Source organism: Botryllus schlosseri, chromosome 6 (genome assembly GCF_051294905.1).
Source record: "Botryllus schlosseri isolate E-star chromosome 6, Bs_hap1, whole genome shotgun sequence".
NCBI classification, from domain to species: Eukaryota; Metazoa; Chordata; class Ascidiacea; order Stolidobranchia; family Styelidae; genus Botryllus; species Botryllus schlosseri.
This window is the reverse complement of record NC_137241.1, coordinates 31046610-31071863: the sequence shown is the minus strand read 5'-3', so window position 1 is coordinate 31071863 and position 25254 is coordinate 31046610. Positions and strand designations below refer to the sequence as shown.

The window sequence follows — 25254 nt, the reverse complement described above, 5'->3', positions numbered from 1 at the left end:
AAGCTTTGAACTGATTGACCAAAGGTATTATAAGCATCAGCAAGTTGATACATGGTTAAAACTAGCCGCAATTGTTTCTTGATATATATTGGGTAATATGGTTAAATGCCTGATTGTTATATATGGCCTCGTCTCTGTCATGTTTCATTTGCTTCTGATCCGAGATCCCACTTTCGTTTGCACACTTGACTCTTCGCGTTAACCTTTCTATAATTAAAATTGCAATTGTTCTATTTGTTTTTGTTAATTCCATAGATACAATTTGTGATCTTCTAGTGCAGAACTGTATCTATGCTCACCTGTACAATTTATATTCTGCGATATCATTATTCGATTAGGATTTTTCGGATTCTCGGACTAGATTTTCGGATATAGTCGGATAGTTGGATGAGATTCTCCGGAGTCGGACGGATATTTCCGCAGACACCAAAACTGTCGGACGGATTCGGATTCTCAAAAATCAACATCCGCTCATCACTCTCCACCACAGTCAACATTACTCAATGAAGTGTATGCAGTCAACCTTATCCGCGCACACGCTGATTTCGGCGGGAGTAAACCTATAGATTACTAACCTACGGATAGATACGCAAGTCCCGTCGTTACGCTCCGGCAAGCAGCTACACTTGTTGCTGAGCAATCTAAAAGCAGCATAATTGGTGGTGTTATAGCTTGCGACCCGCGGGCTGAAATACAAAATACAAATTAAAATCTTGTCGGGGATATGGAACCACCTCAAAACAGCCCTCAAAATCTGAAAATCGGCATTGTTCCAACAATGGCACCACCGCAACACGATGAACGTAACAATTGCAATTTCGTCAAGCGATTGTTCAGAACAATGCCAATTTTCAGACTTTAAGGGATGTTTTGACGTGGTTCCATTTCCCTGACAAGATTTTAATTTGTATTCTCAGAATCAGTGCGACAGTACCTCTCGATTAAGACCAGTTTCATTAAATTTCACCCCTTGGGTCGCAAGTTATAAAACACCACCAATTATGCTGCTTTTAGATTGCTCAGCAGAAACTGATTGACTGCCGACTCAAGAACTTTTTTGAATTGAATGCAGTACTGTCTCCGACTCAGCATGGATTCCGATCCAACCACAACACCTACCATGCAATACTATCAATTGTAACGGACTATTACAAAACCATCAAGCAAAAAGAAAGTGGCTGCAGCATTTTTATCGATCTCCACAAAGCTTTCGACACAGTTAACCACAGAATCTTAAGATACAAGCTAGAACACTGGAATCAGGGGTATTGCAGCAACTCTACTTGAAAGCTACCTGGCAAACCGCAAACAATTTGTTAAACTGGGGACATTAAGAACGACTACCAGAGATATAACTTGTGGAGTGCCACAAGGCTCAGTCCTTGGACCGAATTTTTTCCTCATTTATATTAACGACATTGTTAATGCATCTTTATTCCGCACAACGCTATTTGCTGATGATACTCACCTCTTCATAACCTCCAACACTGTCGATGGTTTGCATGCATCTGTGACTAGGGAACTCCCAAAAGTGTCGAGATGGCTCCAAGCAAACAGACTAAGTTTGAATGCAGATAAGACCGAGATGCTCGTTTTAAATAATGCCATTCATAATTTCACTGTGAACACTGAACATCAATCATAAACAAATCTCAATATGTGACTCAGCAAAATATCTCGGCGTCACCATTGATTCCAAATTGTCTTGGAAGCAGCATATTGAATGCACAATATCAAAACTAGCTCGGTGTGTGGGAATAATGACCCGTATCCAATCTTTGGTTCCCAGATCAGTACTACGAACCATCTACTTCTCTCTTTTCCACTCTCATCTGCAATATGGAATCGTAGTATGGGGAAATGCATGCACAACATTTTTGTGCAGAATTCGAACCCTGCAAAACCGTGCGATACGGCTGATCTCATCTGTACCTTTACGTACCAATTTATGTAGCATTTTTCTCGACCTAAAAAAAGCGTTTGACTGCGTAGATCATAAAATTCTCATCTCGAAATTGGCGCGTTACGGACTTCGGGGCCCACAACTTGAGCTCATGAAAAGTTACCTCACTGGACGCCAACAAATGGTTGCGATCTCAGACACCTTGTCCTCTCCTCACCCGGTGACCTGTGGTGTGCCCCAGGGCTCAGTACTTGGACCGGTCCTTTTCACCTTATATGTCAACGACATTTTTGGAACCTCCTCATTGAGCACCACACTGTTCGCTGATGATACTCACCTCCTCTCTTCCGCATCTTCGACGGCAGAGCTGGATGCCCTGACTGGTGACCAAATGCCCAAAGTCCATGAGTGGACGGCCCAGAACAACCTTTGCATAAACGCCTCGAAATCGCAATTGCTGACAGTAAATTCAAAAAATAACCTAACCGTTAATATCGCTGGTCAGCCCGTTTCCAACACAGATAATGCCAAATATCTCGGAGTTTTACTGGACTCGAACATGTCCTGGAAGAGTCATATTCAGTCCCTAGAAACTAAATTATCACCGAAGTGCGGCCTGTTCTACAGCCTTGGGCGCTTCATGCCAGCATGGGTTCTTCTGATACTCTTTAAATCCCTAATCCAATCGAAGTTACATTATGGCATCCTCTGTTGGGGGGCTGCCAGTAAAACTGCACTCAAGTCACTGCAGAAACTACAGCATAAAGTACTCCGAATCATAGCTAGGGCTCCAAAGGGGCCTGGCTGCCCATCCAATAAGTCGCTGCTGAAGAGATTTGGCGTCCTAAACATAGAAGATATGCGGAAACTAGAAATCGCCAAGTTTATGTATCAGTTTCACTGCGGTCGTTGCCCCGAATATTTCAATGACTTCTTTACCTCTGAATCAAAAGCGCACAAGTACAACACACGCGCGTCCACGTCGTCCAAATATCATATGATCGACCGTAAAGATCATCGCTCCATCAAATATGCCGGACCTGATGTGTGGAACAGTATCCCGCCGGCCATCAGACAGTCGACGAGCATGTCCACATTCAAGTCGAAATACAAGCAATTACTACTAAATAAATACAGTCCATCCTCAAGATTTCCGGACCACGACTGACCTATCGATCTCGCTTCCCATGACATGCCGCCCTATTTCTTGTCGCATTCTTTTTCTATACTATCTTCTTTACTTTCATTCAGTGTACATGCCTCCTCTTTACATCGCCTAGGCCAAGGTGGGTGTCAGATTCCATAGACTACTCCTTGTCGCTTCGACATCTTCCTGTCTTTTTATTGTATCGCATTTTTTGTGGTGTATTGAACTGATAAAATTGCTAATAAACCAATGATGATGATGATGATACTACCGTAAGCATCGAATTTTGCGAATCGATGAGCTATATCGCTTCGAAGTATCAAAAGTTGTTCACAAATATTTTTCCAATAGTCTGCCTCCTGTGTTTGATGACTTTTTCATACCTGCTAAACATGTCCATTCCCATTACACGAGATCCTCGTCTAAAGGAAACATCTACTTACCCCCACCCAAAAGCAACCTAACTATAAGAGATCTATCGACTACTCGGGACCTATCATCTGGAATGCATTACGACCACATATCCGTGAATTGCCTTATAATAGATTCAAAAAAGCCCTACTTGATCACCTCTTGTCGTTACACTAACACTGTTGCCCTACCTCGCCCAGACATTGCTTTATTGATTATTTGCTACCATTGTTTGATTTTTTTTTCATTTTCCTTTGTTAACTAAACATTTTTTACAGCCAGACTGTTCAGAGTCAAGTGTACCTGTTTGATGCTGGTGTGATCAGACTAGATGACCTTCACGGTCTTATCGATCATTCCTATCTAATACCGAATACTGTGCACGCATATTTTCTGTACCACCATCACTGCCGTTTGTTATGTATTTTGGTTCGATGAAAATAAAGACTCTCTCTCTCTCTTTAAGTGTAACTGCTTGCCGGAGCGTAACGACGGGACGTGCGTAGAGATAAGCATGGATTAGGATTAGGTTTTGAAAAAAAACAGGATTTGTGAAATTTTGTCGGATTTGGATTAGACATTTTTTTCAGAACGGATTTGGATTGGATTTATCTATTTTCTGGGAGATTGAAATGTCGTGTGGCGAATGGCGACAAACTTTATTCAGATCAGTTATTAATGTACTTATGGTTACTAGGTTATCTTGAATTAAGTGAATCATTGGTTATGAAAGAAAATTTTCGAATCCCTCCATTGCTTAAATTAGTTTTTTTCTGAATTTCCTGTTGGAATCGGATTAGGATTGGACATGGACTTAAATATGAAAAAGTTATGGATTAGGATTTGGATTTGAAGGTTTGGATTTGGATTGGATTAGGACATAGAAATTTCAAATCCGCTCATCTCTGGTATCTATCCGTAGGTTAGTAATCTATGGTAAACCTTACAGCGTTAGGGGGCGTGGCAGTTTCCAATGATTGTATATATATCATTGATCTAGCAATGTGGAGAGAAAAACGGTATTTTGAGCGCCGCAGTCCATCCTCAAGATTACCGGACCACGACTGACCTATCGATCTCGCTTCCCATGACATGCCGCCCTATTTCTTGTCGCATTCTTTTTCTATACTATCTTCTTTACTTTCATTCAGTGTGCATGCCTCCTCTTTACATCGCCTAGGCCAAGGTGGGTGTCAGATTCCATAGACTACTCCTTGTCGCTTCGACATCTTCCTGTCTTTTCATTGTATCGCATTTTGTGGTGTATTGAACTGATAAAATTGCTAATAAACCAATGATGATGATGAGCGGAAAGATGCCCTTTTTTTTAGTCAACCGATCACAATGTGGGAAAAATTCACGGGTTTTTGAGAATTCTCCTCCGGTTAAGCAAGACTCAAATTTCTGAAAAAAGTGTCCTCTTTTTAGATTTCCAAAATATGGTAAGCCTACTTTAGCCAAATGTGAAGTGACCAATTTCACTGAGCCGTTAGATTTGCTTAGGTCCATATCATATAGAACACTATGATTGCATTGTTTATACAGCAATAGATAACTAACCTCCGTAGGTTAGTTATCTATAATATAACTCGATGAGAAGGCAAGGAACCAGTGTATTGTGCGTCACGGACCAGTGGGATTTTGGTCGACACGTAGCCGGGCGACGGACATTTAAATGGAGCGCGTTTACGTTCGACGTCTGCCTTTCTCGTTGAACAGATTTACCGTAGCTTTAGCCGTGGCAAGAGAGTAACTGAAGAACGGTTTCAAAGCTGACGAAACTCGTCATTGTGCTTGACTATGGGCCATAATCCAGTGATTCCCAACCGCGGCTCCAAGCTACCGAAAATCCCAGTAAAATATAATGGACAAAGGACATTCGGCGCCGGACATTCATAGGCAGTTGTATTTTCTATAGGAGTAGCTTTCGTCAATTTCTGTATATCAATGTTTGAATGCGGTTATTAGTTGTGTCTCGCTCACGGCAATTTCTGGAAACTAAGAAGTGAATTCATGCGGACTATAGCCTCTAGCGCATTGACTAATTCCATATCAATTCAAATCAACCACAGTCGTCTTCACTAGGTCTCAGATTGCAATGAAAATGGAGGGGTCAATCTGGTATCCAGCCCTGATCCCCAATATGGAATCGGTGTCTCGTGCACACCAAAGATTCTGCTGACTGCACGCAGGTGTGACGCCGAGTACCGCCTTGGCACACCAAAGATATTGCGCTAAACGTACCGGGATTCCAACCTGGCCTGATCCTTGACTGCAGCAAACTTAATTTTGTCAAAATTGGTCCACCCATCACAAAGTTATCGTATTTTAAAAAATGACTATTTTGTTCTCACCAATCTCACCCAACACTTTAACGTTTCCTTTTGCAGAAACGGTTATGAAACGGCATATTCAAGTAGTTTGAGAGTGGATTATGGCTGTCTAATGATAGAATAGAAGAAACTCTTTGCCATTGAAGGGAAAATTTTCCCCCAATCAAATGGAGTCAGGGCATGAAACCAGCCTCGGTAACTGACGGCAAAAGAAAAATTCGTCTTGAATAGAAGACTAGAAAAAGCATCAAAAATTGTCTCAATAAGTTATGTATTCTCTTTTATGACAACTTTTCGGTCTTATTTTGGGTACTAGAGGCTGCAATATTTCTTGGCTATGAGGCCAGCAAAGTTTGTCAAAAAATCAAGACCAAAAAACATGAATCAAAAACTGTCTTCATGAGCATATCTTATAAGATGCGATTTATTGGTCTGATTTTTAAGAACTAACGATCGTGACAATTCCATAAGGTCTTAAAAAGCTGAATCAGTTTCAATTTTAAGACCTCACTTCATTAGCAAGATTGAAATTTCTAGAAATGAGACCAAATCACCCTGGTGTCTTACATTTGAGACCAAATATGTCTAATATTTTTTAAGTGTATTCATGTATGAAGAGCTAACCCATAACGATATATATCTGCCGTTGTAGTAATAAAATGCATTTGCTATAGGTATTGGTAACATAATAGTAGGGAGTCCGGGAAGATTGATCTGTGACTGCTAATCTGGGAATGTTGATTTACTTGTTATATGCAGCTTACTGGTGTCCGGATTCAGACGTGCTCGTTTATTTCATGCCCAAGTGTAGCAATGGCTGTGAAGCTGTTCAAATGTTGACAAGTATTGGAAATGCCAGTTAGACTGTATATCTTCCAATTAGTGACCTATATACATCTCGATTATTGTACATTGGCATTTTTTGATAGACTACCGGCTAAAATTCAATTCTCGGTCGGGGGCCCTACTCGTTACTCAAGTTTTGGCGTAGTGTCAATCGCAGCAACGTGACTCCGTCCCAATGCATGTAGACTTGATATTTTGTGTCGGTATGCTGTTACAAATAGGATAAACACAAATTATAATACAACAGTCTATCAACGTTGAATTCGAGAAAATAAATGTGTATCTCTCTATACGCTTACAAAGCGGTTTCTTTCTTCGCTCGAGTCACCAATATTGATGTTTTTTTGTCTCAAGTATATTTACGTCGGATGCCATATCGCTACTACATATAGTGAGCTATGGTAGCTGCCTATATATGCATACTAATCATCGCAAGGTACCGTAATTTTCCAAGTATAGTACGCCCCCATGTATAATACGCACCGCTAAAATAGCATGTAAATTCTGGGAAAAAGCCTGTACCCATGTATAGTACGCACCCTTCATTTCAGTACATGAATAGTTCCGAGATGTCACTCTTGAACAATCATTACACAACGATCGCTAATCATTATACAATTAGCGGGATTGTCTTTAAACGATAGTAGATAGCAGCCAAAGCCTGCGAGGCGGGTGGCGCGATACATCTTGAGCACGAGGAGACCTTCTACAGATGCGATTGCTAATCATTATACAATTAACGGTATTGTCTCTAAACGATAGTAGATAGCAGCCAAAGCCTGCGAGGCCGGCGGCGAGTTAGTTTAGGCCAACGAAGCGACATCTTGAGCATGATGCCTATTACCGATGCGATTGCGCCTAGCTAGGCTAACGGATATGTCGTGCGCACCAGGTCTGTTGGAGATGCGACTGATTACGCAAGCCATATATCTTGCGCACATGGCCTCTTGTATATGCGATTGTTCGGGCCTGTCGTTGATGCGATGAATTGTCGAGAATTGCCGCGCGCGAGTGTCTATTACTGACCTCATTTCGCTCGTGTACAAACGCCAAACCAACTCAGAAGGAGATCGCGTGATTGTGCACACGACTCTCGTTAATTAGCAACGCGCTTCCCTTAATTGGCAGCGCGTTACACTCTATAATACGAATTACTACCCGCGATGGCTGAAAGTGATGCGCGATTGGAAACAAACATGAAGAAAGGTGTGATTTAAAGTTTTTTATCGAGGGAGATTTTTTTCAAGCGTGGTGTTCCCATGTATAATACGCACCCCCCGATTTTAGGGCAAAAAATCGTGTAAATTTTGCGGATTATACATGGAAAATTACGGTATTACTATCTTGAGTAATGATATTGTGACTGTAGAAAAATTGATGCTGACCGATAGAGTTGGATCAATTGTAATTTGCAATTGAGCTGAATGTAATTAATTACATTTTTTCATGTAATTGTAATTAAAATTGAAGCTTTTCTATTTCATTGTAATTTAACAAAATTTTTGCCCAATTAAATTTTCAATTACATTGTTATATAGACCTGAGAATCACTACATAAATTAATTAGCCTATTTGCATGGGTGTTCTATGCGCGCCTCGTTAACTAGATAATTTGTTAAAAAAAGTTTTGAGAACTGCTAGGCTAAACTAAATCTTAATATGTAAAAATGGATGAACAGCAAATAAACTCTTCTGAAACCTGTGCTGAACCATCATTTCCTACACCATGGTCAGAGTTTTTTTTAAATATCTGACCAATACTGAGGCTTGCTGCAACAATTGTAAAAAGAATTCATGTTTTCAACCAAGGATTCATCTAATTTGATCACGCATTTCTAGAGATGTTATCCCGATCTTAGCCAAATATATTGGAGCCGGGAACTTTTCGCACCATAATGTTCATCAACTGAAATCTAACAGTTTTTGTGAAAATGTAACTGTGAACCAGAATTTCGTAATTTATAGTTAACAGGAGCGACTATTAACAGCCAAAAGTTTTTCTGTGTTTGTATTTTTCAGTAGGCCTACTCATCAATGTTCCCTCTAAGCTGCGCAAATGCGCAGTGCTGAAACGGTCTCTGCGCACAGAAAATCTAAGCGGCGCACAAGAAATCCGAAGTGATGACTTTTTTTTAGTCGATGCGCACTGTTGTCCAAGGACCGCGCAGACTCGTGAAAAATTAGAGGGAACATAGCCAGGGGAAAATAGTGCTATCGCTGAAGTCTGAAGCCGAGGTACAAGTGCTGCCCGCAAAAGTAGATATTGCGCTCCGTGAAGAAATGAGAATCTGCAATCACGTGCGCCTCACGAACAAGATTTTTCTTTTAGTATGGTCTCGTACGCGTGAGCGATACTGTTTTCATTTCAATAGCGCAATCCTTTCTGGGAATGGCAATATAACATGGTTTAACAAAGTTATAAATAACAATGGGCTAGCTCGAAGTTAATATGCGAGAAACTAACGAATAGTCTTTTCCACGTGACGTGAACATTGCCGAAAGATTTACTGTACAATTACATGCCGTGAATTTCCGAAGTCATCACCTCCATCAGGCGAATCTGATCACGTATGGTGAGATAGGATAATATGCAAGCCAAATTAACAAAGGAGTGCGATTCGTTTAACGTGAAATGGTTGTAGGAGCATGTGACAACGGAAGAAAAAACTGTAAAATTAGGTGAGAATTTTTCTTTTTCGAGCGAGAAAGGTCTGCTCTGCAAAATATGTCGAGAAGCAAAATATGGAAAAGAATAGCATACATTTTCTTCGCAAAGCAACCGCACTCGAACTAGAGCCAAATCACCCTCAAAATATGCACCACAGCACACGTGCGATATCCATTTTGTCGAGGTTTATCGCCATTGTGTGTGAATGCTTCTTAACCCTTTACGACACCACAGAGTCGCATGTGTGTTATGGTGCATATCCCGAAAATATTTTAGCTGAAGCCAAAACGTGGTGGCTTTCTGAAAAAAAAGTGCCCTCAATGGCTTAACTTCAAGTAGAGACCACATCATGTTCAGAGCGTTGTTCCCCTTCTTCACTCATAATGTGATTATCTGGTGTCATGCAATAAAACTAAATGTAAATGCTGTACTTTGATTCTATCAATGAATCATGTGACTCAAATGGATACACGCACGTCTGGGTTACGCACAGGACCATAACTGCCGCACCCAAAACACCCCAATTGAGGGACCCGATCTCAAAGGGGAACCAAAATATTTCGTGTAACTATAATGAAGTTATATTCATACAAGTGGACGTTAAACAGGGTGTGGAAGCTATCAAGGTCTTATGTGAATAAATATGAATCATGGAGTATTTTTATGGAAATTTATGCAACTTTTTAAAGATGAAATGACAATTTGAAACCGTGTACGTATTAGTTTAGTACGTTTGGGCGATTTCAATATATTCTGACAAAGCAGATAAGAGGACACGAAATTACATAATGTACCGAAGTCATTATGCCAACGGGTACGCCCGAATATCTTTGATTATTATTTAGGGGTCCTACCTTTTGGAACACACCTCACTCGATCAGCTCTACTGTTAAATCTGATTACGTGAGCAGAGAGAGGATAAATATTGATAGCAATATATATGCAATTCCCGATCATACTGACCGACTCAATCATGAATTATATGAATTTTTCACGCTTCTCGCGTCTAGGCCACACACCCACTAAAGGGGCACCCAATATAGATGATAAGTTGCGGCAAAATACGTAGGAGCAGAGGGGGGTCTGGGGGGCCCCCCAGAAGTTCGGTTTATCACCATATGAGGGGCCTGGTTACGCACTGTTGTTCATGGGCCTGCGCAGTGAGTTGACGTGTTTGCTCAGACTCGTGAAAAATTAGAGGGAACATTGCTACTCATGATAAGTCATAGTTCGAATACGTTCGAGTTTTTTTTTAAATTGAATGTATTATATGTATTATGAATGAAACATTAATAGCTTGAGATTGTTGCTAATGACGTCGCTACGGTTGTCTAAGAGCACCTCTATACTGAATCGATAACTCAAGGGTGGGCAATATGTGCGGCTGTCGACACGTAATTCAATTGATATGTGTTTACGCCCGTCGATATGCAAATTGAAACTACAAATGCACTCCCGGACTTTCGATTATTCTTGAAATTATCTTCGCGATTCAATGCGTCTTCGTCTTTCGGTTTTAATATAGTAGCGCCCTTTGCAATCTGAGCCGGAAGGGAATCATATGCTCGTTGCGAAAGAAATTTGTTTTTGGTACATTTTGGGCGATTCCAAGATGTTTCCACTATACCGTGGTTCTCAAATTGAGGGTAGCGCCCCCCTTGGGTTTGCGGTAGCATTTAAAGGGGACGCGAAGCTGCAGTCAACAGAAATTTTTTGGCACGCTTCGCGCGATTTACCTCCGATCCAAAGGTCTTGCTCTGTATATAGTCCTAATTTTATATTTGAGAATTCTCTCGTCGACAGTCGTAACCTTCCATGACATCAAAGCTATCCATTGGGATTGCTAGTATTCTGGTTGCATTTCGTGATATGACGAGGAGGGGGCACAAAATTTTTCACTAACATAAAGGGGGCATGTCTAAAAAAAGTTTGAAAACCACTCCATCAATACCGACAATTCTAATGTAGGGTCAACAAACAGCAGCAGGCTGCTAAGTAAATAATAACAATTGGCCCACCCGAAGATGCATTTATCATTTATAACTTGCCCTAAATTGTCGAAAGAACCCTTCTATCAGCTCTACCGGGGACGGAATCAATTAGTGAACCTGAAAAATGCTCGTGCTCCGCGATTTCGGTGCGTATAATAGGCCGATATGAAAAGTGGAATAGTCCGGAGTTCACTGGAAATGGACATATATTTAATCTTGACCCGGCCATCGTAAATGGCGGGTATTGTTCCAAATATATACATTGTATATTTTTGAGGTGACTGAAGTCGCGACTTTATTTATTCGGTTCCTATGTTTCTTTTTATGATGCATTCGAGAATAAAATATTCCTAACAAAAAAATATTTTGCGTCCAGTTTGTTCATTTCGGCTAAGAACTGAAATGCGGCCGTAGGCTATATAAGTAATCGAAATGCGAAATGTTTAACAGTAATTGTAATTGTAATTTCATATTTTTAGCATTGGGTAATTGTAATGTAATTGATGCATGCAAGGGAGTAATTGTAATTGAACTGAATTAATGTAATTGATTCAACTCTGCTGATTAATGACATTCCACTACAAATGCTCTGCAAAGACAAGACGGGAATCATTCGCTACAAATGTGATGTGCTGCAAGTATAGTATTGTCGCCTCACTCGCACGTACGCATTTTTGCAGAAGTAGCTGCTGCCCCTCTTGTAACTGACCTTCCAATGTGCAGGCATCGTGCATTATAAGTGTTAAAAAAGCAGTGATACTTCGATCTGAATTGGTATCAAAGAGACAGCACGGGATATGAGATTCAAAGCTTCGCTGTCCCCCACCAACTAATTTACGGTCATTATTAGTGATGTGAGGTCATTAAACTATATTTTAAAGCGTATGATGTGTGTGAAACGGTTCATGCAGTGTCAAACAGTACGATGCCATCGGCGTGATGAAATTAGCAAAGATTTCCTCGTTCGCTACATCGGTGTCTGCAATCTCTACATTCTTCTGCATGTTGGTACAATGTGTCAGATTGTATATCCACTGCGGGCTATTTTGAGAAATGGGGCGAAAATGTTAGAACAGCTTTGTTCAACTGAATGCCACGACATGAGCGTCAAAAACGGGTTGATCTGGATCTGCCTCCAAAGTTTACTACGAACATGTAAACTCCCACCAATTATACAAGGAGTCTGGTCTTACGGGAGACCTATTGAAAAATCACCTTCTTTTTAGTCAATTCACCAGTGATCAGAGTTAAGTTGGATAAAAATTCCCATTTATATGGTCCTCGACAAAAATTTGCGTCGAGCTTGATAAGTGGGCGATGAGTCGATTAAGGTTGGGAATGTTGCAATTTGCTATAGAATAGATGGGCGTAGTTCCAGTGGCTTTCAACCTGTTTATGGTCATAACTCAATTTCCGATTTGAAAATGTGCCGCGACCCATAGCTAAATATTGTAAGCTGATTACTAAAACAAAAAAGTCGACACCTTCGCCCAGACTTTGGCCGTATTCGGAAAAACGCCGCAAACTCGACTCGTGCCCAATTGCATGTTTTCTGCCCCTGTGTCGCCAAGGTATTACTTCTCAAGGTTGCCATCATAGGCAACCAGTTGTGCGTGTCAGTTTTTATTTTAGTGTCATAATTTATTTCACAGATCAATCTCTATTGAAATTTAAAGTGAAAGGTATTCGCTGGAAAGATAGTTGAAATGAAGGCTCTCATTTTGGTTGGAGGCTATGGTACCAGGCTGCGACCATTAACGCTCAGTGTACCGAAACCACTGGTTGAATTCGGAAACAAGCCCATCATGCTTCACCAAGTCGAAGCACTTGTCGAGGTACCTACATCGAAATATACGTGCTAAATTTGCTCTGTGAGTGAGCCATTTTATCTGCGTTACAGGCCGGTGTCCGGCATGTCATTCTTGCAGTGAGCTATATGTCTGAGAAACTTGCTCAGGAAATGAAAAAGCATGCTATCAGAGTGAGTTGCAACTTTTTCCGATATTTCTGACTCCACGTTTATCCTGTTACCTGACCGAATTCAGCTGGGGATCGAAATTACACTCTCCCAAGAAGATGAACCTTTGGGCACTGCCGGCCCTCTTGCTCTTGCAAAAAAATTTCTTGCTGCCGATGGTGACGTTCCTTTCTTTGTCCTCAACTCTGACGTTATAAGCGATTATCCGTTCTCAAAGATGCTGGAGTTTCACAAATCGCACGGCAAAGAGGGAACAATTTGTGTGAGTTTAGCTTAAGAATTCTACAATGACCAATATGACCATGATTTCAATTTCTAGCTGTTTATTCCTAGGTTGCTAAAGTTGAGGAGCCGTCTAAATATGGTGTTGTTGTTTATGACAAGACGAATGGGAGGATAGAGAGGTGAGACTCGATGCTCTTTCATTTGTATTAGATTGGACTTCAAGTCTGAAAATGGTATTGCGTTTGCTCGAATTTTAAATCGTCTCTTGCAAATTTTTGAAAGAAAAAAGCGTGATTGATTTGTCACTATATCAGACTTGTACAAACTAGCCTACTGGATTTTCAAAATGCTGAACCAGAACTACCGGTACTTACTTTTCAAAACTCACTACAACCCAGTGTTGGGATGACTCGAGTCATGACTTGACTTGAATCAAGTCACTTTGCAAAAATGACTCGCCTTGACTCCGGCGTATCAGAAATGTGGATTGACTCGTGACTCGGAGCAAAATTCGCGAGTCAATTTCAAGTCATCGGAGTAATCGGTGTCGATGAAAATCACTGTATCTTGCGATTGTTCGCGAAACGCTGGTGTAACTTGTGAGAGCGACCAATCATTCAATGATGGTACTTTTTACTGAGGCTCCATTGTTCTCTTACAAATAAATTGACCACAAACGAAGTGATGGAAGCTTACAACTTAAGGCTGCTGCACACTGGCTCTCGCGACACGACAAAACAAGAGAATCGCCTGTCTGTGACAAAACGATGCACACCGCGTCGCCAGACTACGCAACAAAGCGTCGGCGAGTGGGCTGCGCAACTCGCCGACAAAGTTGAAAATTTTCAACTTTGTCGCGAGTTGCGGGCTCAGTCGCAGTAGAAAATAAGCACGCGTTCCTATTTCGACGGTGCTGTTGCAATCTTTACTAATCGTTCAACTTCCTATTTAACATTCTCGAGTACCAGATGCGTAATTCATCTTGGGTTACACGGTGAAGGCTGTGCGGGATTGACGCAGTGCGCTGTATGGTATCCAACAAGCCCAGTAAAAGAATGATACAACCTCAAGTTGATAACTTAAAGTTGGAAGAACAAAATGAAGATATATTTGATAATTAGATAACTATATGTTCACAATAATAGAGAACATGACCGCTAGCCCGCCAATGCCACTGACATGCTTGAAATTACGAAAATACCGGTAGGCCAAGAAGAGTAGGCACTATATAATATAAAGATCGATGGACTATGTAAGCATTGTCAGGGCGCTTCAACGATTAGACACCTTCTTGTTTATATTCTTTGTATCTTTGGTACTGTATATTGTGCGTCTGCTTCTTGAGTTGAAATAATAAACTGAGTTTAGAATTTGAGAATATCTTAGTGGCATTATGGTGTATCCCTTATCAAAATTCGGAGCACCAGCAAAATGCTGTTAGTACACATAGAAAACACAGATGTGTAAAACACATATGTGTAAAACACATATGTGTAGGAAGTGTCTTGATGTGTTCTTCAACAGTAATAACCAAGAATCTATACTGTTACGAAATCATTAAGTTGTTACGACTCGGTGTCCCAGTGTGCACCAGAACGCAACTACCGCGATTGTGAGCGCGACATGATCGGAGAATTACCTGTTTTAGTCGTGTCGCAAAGCCAGTGTGCAGCAGCCTTTACGTTGCCGTAAACTAGTAGTAAAGTGATTTAATAGCAAAATATATATTTCTGTTTTCTGTTCTTACCATAAGCAATCCTCTTGTTTTATTGAAATTGAATTCAAATATAGTTTATATAATCCTCAACCATTAGCACTGGCTCGAATTGTATCATATCAATATGTAAGTGGGCAGTGTATTGCATATTTTCAATAACTCGAAATGACTTGTGACTCGAAGGTATTGACTTGCTCCCAACACTGCTACAACCAGACCTACTTCTCAAAACTATCAACTACAACCATAACTACTGAACAACTGACTTAGTGAAATTTCAAATCAGCTATGAAATATTGCATAGAATCAGCCTTTCAAAAAGACTGGGTTCTGGCACAGTATCAAGATTGGCCCCAAACGCCGATGCATGTTTTCTGGTTGACGGCAACCAATTTTTTTTAATGCGCAACAACTAGAACTACTTTACCGTGCTCATTTTCAAAATGCATTGCACAACTACTACTAGAACTACTCGCTTTTCAAATTTAGCAATTAGAGCAAGAACTATTAACTCAGTTAACTAGATTGGTAGCTTGTACAAGTCTGTATTATATGGATTTTCATTCTGAAATACATTGAACACAATTTGGTTTGACGTTGCAATTTCTAGTACGAGCTCTCCTGAAACTTTACCCCTTTTAGCTTTGTGGAAAAGCCCCAGGAATTTGTCTCAAACAAGATCAATGCTGGAATGTACATTTTCAGTCCAAAGGTGCTCGATAGAATACGGGTGAGCGTTACAAAGAGCTAACTTTACATCGTATACGTAACGTAACTCGAAATCTGCATATAGCCAGAGCCAATGTCAATAGAGAGAGAAGTGTTTCCATTCATGGCCGACGAGGGCCAACTCTATTGCATGGAACTTGACGACTTTTGGATGGACATTGGGCAGCCCAAGGACTTTCTTGTTGGTATGTGTCTCTACCTGACCTCGGTGAAAAGGAGGACCCCAGAAATGCTGGCAAACGGATCGCAGTTTGTGGGGAATGTACTTGTGGTATGGAATAGTTGTGAAAGACATTTCTGTAATTCACGTAACGTTTTCCATTTGCTCACAGGATCCTACTGCAAAGATTGGCCTGGATTGTAAAATCGGCCCCAATGTGGTCCTGGGACCGGGGGTTGTCATAGAGGAAGGGGTTCGAATCAAACGTTGCACCATTCTCCGCGGAGCAATCATCAAGTCGCACGCTTGGCTCGAGTCTTGCATCATTGGCTGGGGGTCAAAGGTTGGGAAATGGGTAAGTAACTGTAGCATGTTTGGATGTAACAAAAGTAGATTACGATTGGAATATTGCAGCAATTACTGGTTTCAGATGTGGTCAGTAACCAAGTACTTTCACTTTTTAAAAGTAGTTTCCTCTGATGGAAGTAGCCTACTTGTGTGAATATAATTCCCGTCCCGCTACTTATTATGAATGAGAGGATAGATATCACCCAAGCAGTGTTGTCAAAAAGTGGGTTGAACAACATCTGAACTTGAAACTGAGCAGTGATCACATTGACTTGAGATCGGACTTGACTCGGTGGTGAATTGAAAATGCCTCGAATCAAAATCCTAAAGTGAGGTTGACTCGTGACTCGGAACCTTGTGACTGGGTATTCTTGTCGTTTTCTTGCGATAAGAGAGAGTGACAAGACGGAGAAATTCAGGGAGAGCTTTGGCGGAGAGTCCGGCATTTTTGTCATGCTTCGCGCGATAAGAGAGAGTGACAAGACGGAGAAATTCAGGGAGAGCTTTGGCGGAGAGTCCGGCATTTTTGTCATGCTTCGCGCGAAATAGATATGACCAACGTGTGTCCACGAAATTCTCAGCCAATATAATTAATTTATGTGACGGTTGCATGCCTCGTGTGCTCAAGTTCGAGTCGCACAATCGCCCATGCAACAGTTTCATTGCAGTAAATAGATATGAGAAAAACGTTTCTCATCACACGATCTTACCTGTTTTCAGTTGCCTTCCTAATCACACTGTTGATGTTGTATCCCATACAACTTATCCCTCCCTATTGCTCATCGTCATATTGTCCAATGGTCTTGCAATAGGATTGCTATATACTGTCACATTTTCAGAAAAGGTGAACTTGGAAGAAAAAGAATGGTGTGAATGGACTATCGTACTCAAGTCCGAGTCATAGTGTTCACAGTTCATTATCAAGCTCAAGTCAGCTTCAACTCGCTTCTTTGAAACTCTTGGTTGATATTGAATCCCTTACAGCCATAATACTCATTTTTCTCTCTTAACATGTAGCCTACATTTAAGCAAGTAAATGACAGTTCCTTGCTCCTGATACATGACCCTTCAATCGAGTCGTAGTCTATATATGGAATGTCTCGAGTCATATGACTTAGTCAAGTCAAGTGCGATGACTGTAATACACAAACTGACTCGATTTTGTATTTTTAATAAAATGACTCGAGTGAACAAAAATTTACGACTCAGGTCATTATAACCCTGGTCTTGATGAATGTCAATCCGACATATTTCAGGCTCGTCTGGAGAATGTGACCGTTCTGGGTGAAGATGTGAATGTAAAAGATGAGATTTACCTCAACGGCGTTCGAATTCTGCCTCATAAAGGTATCAGCGCGTCGATACCGGAGCCCCAGATTATTATGTGATGTTTAAGTGCAATTGTGCCCCAAATACTTTGTGTTTTCCTTCTGGACCAATTTTCACCCCCTATTGTGCAGCGAGTCTCGGCCATATATTGCACGCTTGACGATTCTATAGCGCAGTCCGTTGTTTTTTCAAGCTTTTTATGCAACGAGTTTGTTCAGTAGTGAGTTATAATCGCTGCTTGGCAATTCGGTTCACGACTTTTGAGGGAACCATTTACAGATTTAGAAATTATTATGGTAGTCATATATAGCCTTTATTATGCTGATTAATTTATTTACATCACGTTTAGTCTTCTGAGAAATGAAGTCCCATGAAGATTATGGGTTTTTGGGCGGCCTAAAATGATACGTCGGCACTATTTCGTTTTATGCTTCTTCATGGCACCTACGTGCGCCATTTTATAGTTTTAATAAACGCCTGTGCATACTAATTGTGACGTTCACGCGGGCGCGAGCTAACCAGTGAAACTAGTTTTCTGATTGCGACGCCTCGGGCATCGTCTGGATTGAGCGTTGCAGAATAGCTTCAATGAGGAAGGAAGATTTCGTTTATTTACGATATGCATCAGAAATCTGCCCAACACAGCACTAGTTTGAAATTTTAAGCCAGGCTTCTAGTCAAAACCTTGATGCGAGCGGTGAAGGGTCGCCGATCGTGGTGTTATGTTGGAGATACGATTACTCCACCAGGTACAGAACTTGAGAATAACAAGAAACAATATATGCTCATATTCACTCTAAGCTGACGTTCGCTACTGGTGGGTGAGAGTCGGTCGAAAAGGTTGTAATGGATAAATTGCAATATGAGCATATTGTTTAGTGTGATGATTTGATTCTGTACCGAGCTCCGGTTCGGGAAATGTCGCAAAAGGGCACTTTCTATGATGAATGAGTGCAGGGATTTCAGAACAGGTTTCACTGCTAGTGTGAGAACATCCGAGTGATAAGACCAGTGTTGAATAATCGAGATTCAAGTCGTACCCGTAATACTTACGCTTCCGATGCGTCCCAATTTTAACGCCTTGTCCGGGACAGCGAGCCGAATGTAACCGACTTCTGTCGTTCACTTCGTTTCTTTCTTTGCACAGTATCGTAATCTTGTCATGAAGATATAACATCACTCGTGCAATCTCGACGTCGATATGCGTGATTATGTATTGATAATTCTATTATTTGGATTTACTACCTCTACTGCGAAACGGACGAAAAGGTCCTTGGAAGGTAAGAGTTTTGCTGCCACCTGTCAGCAAATATAGTCAAATCTGCTCAATTCAGACACTGGATGGCTTTATTCGGGTAAATGATCGGGAACTGGACAAAACTAACAATTGCACGTAAAAAACTCCTGCTAATATGCGGACAATTTGTCCACTTACTGCGGGCACAGATTCACATCATTATCAGATCGTTGGTTTCAGCAGTGATATAGATGACCTTCACGGTCTTATCGATCATTCCTATCTAATACCAAATACTGTGTATGCATATTTTCTGTACCACCACCACTGCCGTGTGTTATGTATTTTGGTTTGATGAAAATAAAGACTCTCTCTCTCTCTCTCTCTCTCTCTCTATTGTGAAACAAGGACGATCCATATACTGTAACAATCAATAAGTACAAGGCCAAGTCTGACTCTTCTCTTCGTAGCTTTTACTTCGGTATAGTTTCGTCTGTCTTGTAGAACGGAAACATCGTTACAGCCCTTGCTGCATAGTTTAATATTGTATTTGATAAAGTACTGTACTACTTTCACCCTATTGCAAGCGTGTCAAACATACAACCCGCGAAGCAATTCCGAGTAAATGTGGCGAAACGGGTCCAACACATTTATAACAAAAGTTTCCATTGTTAGTGTGAGCTCTACTTCGACGTAAATAATCTCTCTCTTGAGAGAGAGAGAGAGCAAACGTCGAACATGTTCATAGGTCAAATAACCATCCGACGGCATGCGCAGTTGTGTTTTCACTCAAGAGTCAAGATACCAATACGAACAAGTCGGTGAGAGAGAGAGAGAGAGTCTTTATTTTTATCGAACCAAAATACATAACAAACGGCAGTGATGGTGGTACAGAAAATATGCGTGCACAGTATTCGGTATTAGATAGGAATGATCGATAAGACCGTGAAGGTCATCTAGTCTGATCACACCAGCATCAAACAGGTACACTTTACTCTGAACAGTCTAGCTGTAAAGAAATGTTTAGTTAAAGGAAAATAGAAAAAAAAATTAAACAATGGTGGCAAATGATCAATGAAGCCATGTCTGGGCGAGGTAGGGCAACAGTGTTAGTGTAACGACAAGAGGTGATCAAGTAGGGCTTTTTTGAATCTATTATATGGCAATTCACGGATATGTGGTGGTAATGCATTCCAGATGATAGGTCCCGAGTAGTCGATAGATCTCTTAGTTAGGTTGTTATTGGGTGGGGGTAAGTAGATGTTTCCTTTAGACGATGATCTCGTGTAATGGGAATGGACATGTTTAGCAGGTATGAAAAAGTCATCAAACACAGGAGGCAGACTATTGGAAAAATATTTGTGAACAACTTTTGATACTTCGAAGCGATATAGTTCATCAACTCGCAAAATTCGATGCTTACGGTAGTAAGGCGATAAATTCCCAGCAAACACGAGATATATCTCGGACATGTTCGGATATCTTTTTGTTATCCTAATTATCTCAAAATTGTGTTTGTGCATATCTTGTACGGAAACGTATCTTGAGTACATCTTTTTCTTATCCAACAAATTTCGTCAAAATGCCGAAAATATATCTGTGATGAATCAAATTCGATTATTGTTTCATTTTATGGGATACTTTATCTATACTATCAATTTTATTGATGTCTTACTCTTATGGGGTGATATGTCACCATAATTGCCACTATCGAATCATAGCAATTTACATCGTTGTAAATTGCTATGATCGAATGTTTTTCCTTTTGTCACACGCCGCTTTCGCGTGATTTTGCAGATATTTTGATTCTTGGCCATCCCAAATTTTGGAATCCGAATCCATTACGGCTTCAGGCGGCAATTTGAGAGTCTTATGAATTCTGGGTAATCCGTAAAACTGCTGCCAAAATAATGCTATACTATTTGATAGTTCAGTAGAAAAATCCTGCTACAATCCGACTGTCAAAGCAAATTCAGAATCCGGATCTACTCCGGCTACGCTGAAAGCCATCCGGCTGCTCATCCGTTCTCCGTAGTGTAGCCGTCTAGCCGTCGTAGCCGAGTGACTCACTGGCTTAAGGCACTTTCTCCTCACGCGAACACCCGTTTCGGCGCGCAGGTTTCAAACCGCCAGACAAAAGACAGAAGCGCTCTGATAATGGCGGCTTGCAGTGCAGATATCGTTGTCGTTTTGGTTTTAGTAGCATTCAGGGAAATCGCAGTTAATTGAGGCTAATCCAAGCATATTTCTATAGAAGAATACCGAAAACTGCACTGTGCAAGGTAATTTATATATGCTTCTTATATAATCATATATAATCATTGAGGTAATACGATATAACTTCATAGAACTAGTCTAGTCTTTCTGGTAATGTGATGTCCACATCATAACTAGGCGGCTATGTCTGAATATAATTCTGTGATTCATTTCAGATCAACTAATAAACTATAGAACTCGTGCGGCTTATCATGAGCACATTTTCTGGATATCAACTTACTCAAACCTTACTTTAAGGATTTGCTGCAAATGAATATAGGTGGGTATTAGTCGATCAATAAATCGAGCAATCATTTGCTGTTGTGCTTTTTGTTGAACAAGAACAACCGGTTGCTGTTGCTGTAATACATAAAAGCTGGAAAACCGATGTAGAATTGATCTCATTGATTCCATAGCCTTTATCTTATGAATTGTGAATTGTGCGAAATTGTTTGTATTAGTATTGCATGGCTGGTGGTTGCGTAAGAATGCAAATAGCACGGTAAGGCCAAGAACAAAAAGCAACCATAATATGATAATGGCAATTGGTCTCTGTATAAAAGATACAGATGAAATGCTCATCCAGTAAGTTATAAACTCAGATTAGCGTACTGTTTTCCAAGTGGGCCTACCTTGCCATCTACATTATTCATCTGTTTTAGATGTATGGAAGGTAGCTTTTAGTGATATAATAAAAGTTGCGGAGAGTAGTGGCTTGCCCACATCTTTGTCATTGTCTGGACTGAAAATGAAGCGCAGCGGCCAAAACGAAAACGTCAACGGAACAAACAATTTTTGAATAGTTCGGCATCAACTGATGGTCAAGGTATACCCTTTTATTCTGTGCAGTATGGTATATATATATGTAAAACGTTTATAATTTGTAGATGATGTTTTTCCTGCAAGGAAGAAACGTAATCCAAGTATTCAGATACAAGACATGCCAATTTCAAGAATGCGGTCATCTTATGATTCTGGCAAGCAGGAGTGATATCAATGATGCTCGCAATGCAAGTTTGCCATCATTAGCGAAAAGAGTGTTCAAGAATGGCATAATCCCATCATTGAATGTAACGGCCAGAGATCTAAGTCCTGCAGTAAGTTCCTAGCACTTTGATGCGTTCTGGAATTTGAGAATAAAGTCTCGCTGTTTTTCAGAGGCTCCTTCATTTGAAATCATCGCTGAACTACAAAATTTTGACCATCAACAACGCGGCCTGTCATAAAGTAATGGTAAGTTTATCACATATGAAGATCAATCCAACTTCCTTGTAATCGAATCCTTTTTAGCTTGTACATCAAAGACATAAAGTTGCAGAAAAACCAGATGATGGATTTCCTCAGACATCATATCGGCAATTACTCCAAAAGACCTCAATCGAGTGCCCCAATTTTGCTGAAAGATATAATTGAAGATCCCTGTGAAACCTTGTCACAGCTGGAACACCTTTGAACAACGGCAAAGTCTGAACTGGTATGTTTTTGTTTCTCATTCGAACGAAGCGATTGACAGTCTAAATCAGGGGTGTCCGCCGACACCAAGGAATCATTTTCAGACACAGCAGGGGTCCTTTTTGAAATTAGTTCTATTATCCAAAATTGAATTGCCAATGTGATTTATTGCGAAATCGCAAAGTCAACCAAGCCTTTGATGAGCGTGACCATGAAATTTATGGTGTGGATGGTTTTATCTAGAATGCCCATAAATGTCATTATTAATTCTGGTGCAAATCATTGATGCAAGGCAGTACCATCTGTATTGTTTACCACTAATATAATGTTGTTACAGGTAGCCGCTTTAATGGGATTCCGGGGTGTACAATTGCCGGAAACTGTCGAAAATATGATGACCAGCATAGCTGTAAAGAAAGTATATGGAAATCCTAGTCTTAAGGGTCAAAAAAGCAAGACACTTGAAAAGACTATTAGACGTAAGTTATCAACGGTTATTGACGGAAATTGAACGTAATCAACGTAGAAAAAAGTTGAGCCAAAGCCTCGATTTTTCAACATTTTAATCGTTTGACGTCATATGTCGTCACTGATGTGCAAAGTTATCTACTTTAGTACTCTAGTTGTTGATGAGTTTTGTTCGTTGTCTGATAGCTGATGTATAATATACCATGACTGGACAGTGGATATCTTCATCTAATTATATCTCTTTTTAGAAGCATGCAGATTGGCTCATCCTGACCTCGAGATCCCAGATAAAAGAACTAAAGATCAGGCTGCAAGATCTCTAACTATTGCTGGATCTTGCAAGGTAATTTTGTTATTAAGTTTGATGATTGTGTGGTGTGACAGTTGTGTCTTTTATGATATTATTGGACTGTAAGTGAATTGTTCTTAACGCTCATCTTCAGAACATTGTATATCAGTGGTCCCCAAAATTTACGAGACAGGCCTTTGACAATTTCCCTCCGCGGGTCGCATTTGTCTCACACGGGGAGAATAAAATTTAATTTGAATAACTCTACTTCATGTTGATTTACAAAATAATTTTAAGCAACTTAGATTTTGGTTCAGACAATAACCTGTCTAAAAAATTTTATACTCTGGGAATTAAAATATTCGAAAATTTCTGGATCGTGTGAATTTTTGGAAGGTACTTCGCAGTCATAAAAATTGTCTCGCAGACCCCAGTAGGCGAACCACTGCATATATTTACTATGCCGTACATGGAATGAGCGATCATTATCACATCAGCCTCTCACAGGCAACTATTACCATATTAATATTAAAATGATAATGTAAAGAACAATCTTCACCCCGTGCCCAAACGATAGGTTTTGAAATCCGTTCCCAGCAGCACGTTTTCATGACGCCAATAGCATAAAAATCCTCTCTATAATGACAGGCATTATTGAACTTGAACAGGTTCTGGTTTCTCATCTTGAAAGCGTAACTGCGTTAATTATATCTTCAGTGTAAAAGTAAAGGTCATGTCGCTTTTGAAAGAGGGCTTGAGGTCTTTTGGTTAATGTAACTCAGATCACCATCCCATTTTACCCACAACCAAACACATAACGACTTCTGTTCTACAGTGATAATAATCAATTGTAGTAATTTACTCATTTATGTTATAGGGTGGCGATAAAGAAGATAACAGGAGCAAGGCTGTCATCACAGAGTCTGACAATTCCGACAACGATTTCGAACTTATGCTTAGGCAGCAATATTTGCTGAAGTGATTGCGCAGTTCTGTGCTGATTTAATACACGAACAAAGCCATGCATGATTTGTAAAATCATCAGTCAGTCTTCATTGATAAGGGCAGTGCAGGATGTGGCAGGTCCAGGTACCCAACCAGGTTCAGGGGTCACCTAGGGTCAGGGTTCACCTAGGGTCAGGGTTCATCTTGGGTCAAGCGAGATATCATGACAATGTCATACAGGTATCTTTGAAGATGTCCTATATATGTGCAAATGTGTCGACAGATTTATATAAACAGTACATATGACTAGATATATTTTGAAGTAGTTGAGTCATATACACAATATATCTGCAATATATTCTGTGTTTGCTGGGTTGGTACGTAAAGGTACAGATGAGATCAGCCGTATCGCACGGTTTTGCAGGGTTCGAATTCTGCACAAAAATGCTGTGCATGCATTTCCCCATACTACGATTCCATATTGCAGATGAGAGTGGAAAAGAGAGAAGTAGATGGTTCGTAGCACTGATCTGGAAACCAAAGATTTGAGACGGGTCATTATTCCCACACACCGAGCTAGTTTTGATATTGTGCACTCAATATACTGCTTCCAAGACAATTTGGAATCAATGGTGACGCCGAGATATTTTGCTGAGTCACATATTGAGATTTGTTTATGATTGATGTTCACAGTGAAATTATGACTGGCATTATTTAAAACGAGCATCTCGGTCTTATCTGCATTCAAACTTAGTTTGTTTGCTTGGAGCCATCTCGACACTTTTGGGAGTTCCATATTCACAGATGCATGCATGCAAACCA

General features: G+C 40.4%; 3 protein-coding genes and 1 long non-coding RNA gene across 11 annotated transcripts in view; 3 read left to right on the top strand and 1 right to left on the bottom strand.

The window, feature by feature from the left end:
* The window catches only part of LOC145440712 (uncharacterized), a 399746-nt gene that overhangs the window by 324342 nt on the left and 50150 nt on the right, over window positions 1-25254 (bottom strand). Inside the window, exon 2 of one of the 2 annotated variants that reach the window (XR_013915598.1) lies at window positions 2067-2579. This is a non-coding gene — a long non-coding RNA (uncharacterized LOC145440712). Of the gene's footprint in view, window positions 1-2066; window positions 3932-25254 lie in introns of those variants that run through there. The other variant, XR_013915597.1, reaches the window with a different exon arrangement.
* On the top strand, window positions 12897-18275 carry LOC145440682 (mannose-1-phosphate guanylyltransferase catalytic subunit beta-like). Its single transcript, XM_080318409.1, has 8 exons — window positions 12897-13134; window positions 13200-13280; window positions 13345-13539; window positions 13611-13681; window positions 15862-15949; window positions 16013-16219; window positions 16281-16463; window positions 17713-18275. The coding sequence occupies exons 1-8, from the start codon at window positions 13006-13008 to the stop codon at window positions 17842-17844; spliced, it is 1086 nt and encodes a 361-aa protein (XP_080174535.1). The 5' UTR covers window positions 12897-13005; the 3' UTR covers window positions 17845-18275.
* The window catches only part of LOC145440643 (CUB and sushi domain-containing protein 3-like), a 35537-nt gene continuing 28961 nt past the window's right edge, over window positions 18679-25254 (top strand). Inside the window, exon 1 of one of the 2 annotated variants that reach the window (XM_080318341.1) lies at window positions 18679-19065. In XM_080318341.1, coding sequence (XP_080174467.1) covers window positions 18987-19065 — 79 coding nt within the window. In that variant the 5' untranslated portion in view covers window positions 18679-18986. The remainder of the gene's footprint in view (window positions 19066-25254) is intronic. The other variant, XM_080318342.1, reaches the window with a different exon arrangement.
* On the top strand, window positions 20651-24511 carry LOC145440707 (uncharacterized). Of its 6 annotated transcripts, XR_013915593.1 has the most exons (9): window positions 20659-21304; window positions 21455-21558; window positions 21941-22104; window positions 22166-22375; window positions 22437-22511; window positions 22569-22752; window positions 23068-23209; window positions 23447-23541; window positions 24365-24511. XR_013915593.1 is itself a non-coding variant. In XM_080318445.1 (7 exons), exons 5-7 carry the CDS (start codon window positions 23080-23082, stop codon window positions 24467-24469), a joined length of 327 nt encoding a protein of 108 aa, XP_080174571.1. In that variant the 5' UTR covers window positions 20651-22104; window positions 22166-22375; window positions 22437-22511; window positions 22569-22752; window positions 23068-23079; the 3' UTR covers window positions 24470-24511. The 6 variants fall into 6 exon arrangements, 4 of the variants coding, with proteins under 4 accessions (XP_080174571.1, XP_080174570.1, XP_080174568.1 ...); XM_080318445.1 differs by having other exon boundaries at window positions 20651-22104; window positions 23450-23541; XM_080318444.1 differs by having other exon boundaries at window positions 20654-22104; window positions 22166-22367; window positions 22439-22511.